The sequence below is a fragment of the Priapulus caudatus genome, unplaced genomic scaffold (assembly GCF_000485595.1).
Source record: "Priapulus caudatus unplaced genomic scaffold, Priapulus_caudatus-5.0.1 Scaffold19853, whole genome shotgun sequence".
Lineage (NCBI taxonomy): Eukaryota > Metazoa > Priapulida > Priapulimorpha > Priapulimorphida > Priapulidae > Priapulus > Priapulus caudatus.
Window position 1 is genome coordinate 1 of NW_014596914.1, and position 568 is coordinate 568.

Below are 568 nucleotides of genomic sequence, written 5' to 3' on the forward strand. Positions count from 1 at the left end.
GCGCTAGCTCTAGTGCCCCAGCGCAGTGTGCATTCATGCGTAGCTTTAATGTTTCTAAACCTTTCAAGAATACCCAAGCGTTAAATGGACTCATGCTAGGCCCTCCAGTTCGCAAGAAACCATAAACACCTTCGCCTACAACATCTTTTGTACCACAGACTGCGCCACCAATGCAGCGACCCTGCCCGTCAATATATTTTGTTGCTGAGTGAATAACAATATCCGCACCTAGCGCGATTGGCTGTTGCAACGCTGGCGTACAAAAACAATTATCAACCGCTAACAAGCAACCGTGTTTATGGGCGATTTCAGCAAGTGCCGCAATATCAACTAATTCAGTTAATGGATTCGATGGTGTTTCCACAAACAATAGTTTTGTTTCAGGTTTTATCGCAGCTTCCCATGCGGATAAATCTGATAGCTCAACAAACGTGGTTTCAATACCCAGTTTAGCTATGAAATTATTAAACAACACAGTTATAGTACCGAAGATACTACGTGAAGAAACAATGTGGTCACCTGTTTTAAGCAAGCCAATAACTGTTGCTGTAATGGCAGACATACCAGA

The 568-nt window shown here is 43.1% G+C and overlaps 1 protein-coding gene across 1 annotated transcript; it reads right to left on the minus strand.

Annotated features, from left to right (window-relative positions):
- Positions 1-16: 16 nt before the first annotated feature.
- LOC106820540 (O-succinylhomoserine sulfhydrylase-like) lies at positions 17-562 on the minus strand (the record flags this gene model as incomplete). The annotated part of the gene is made up of 1 exon (XM_014825049.1): positions 17-562. A coding segment is annotated over one exon (546 nt), but the record flags the coding sequence as incomplete, so codon positions are not given.
- Positions 563-568: the final 6 nt, after the last annotated feature.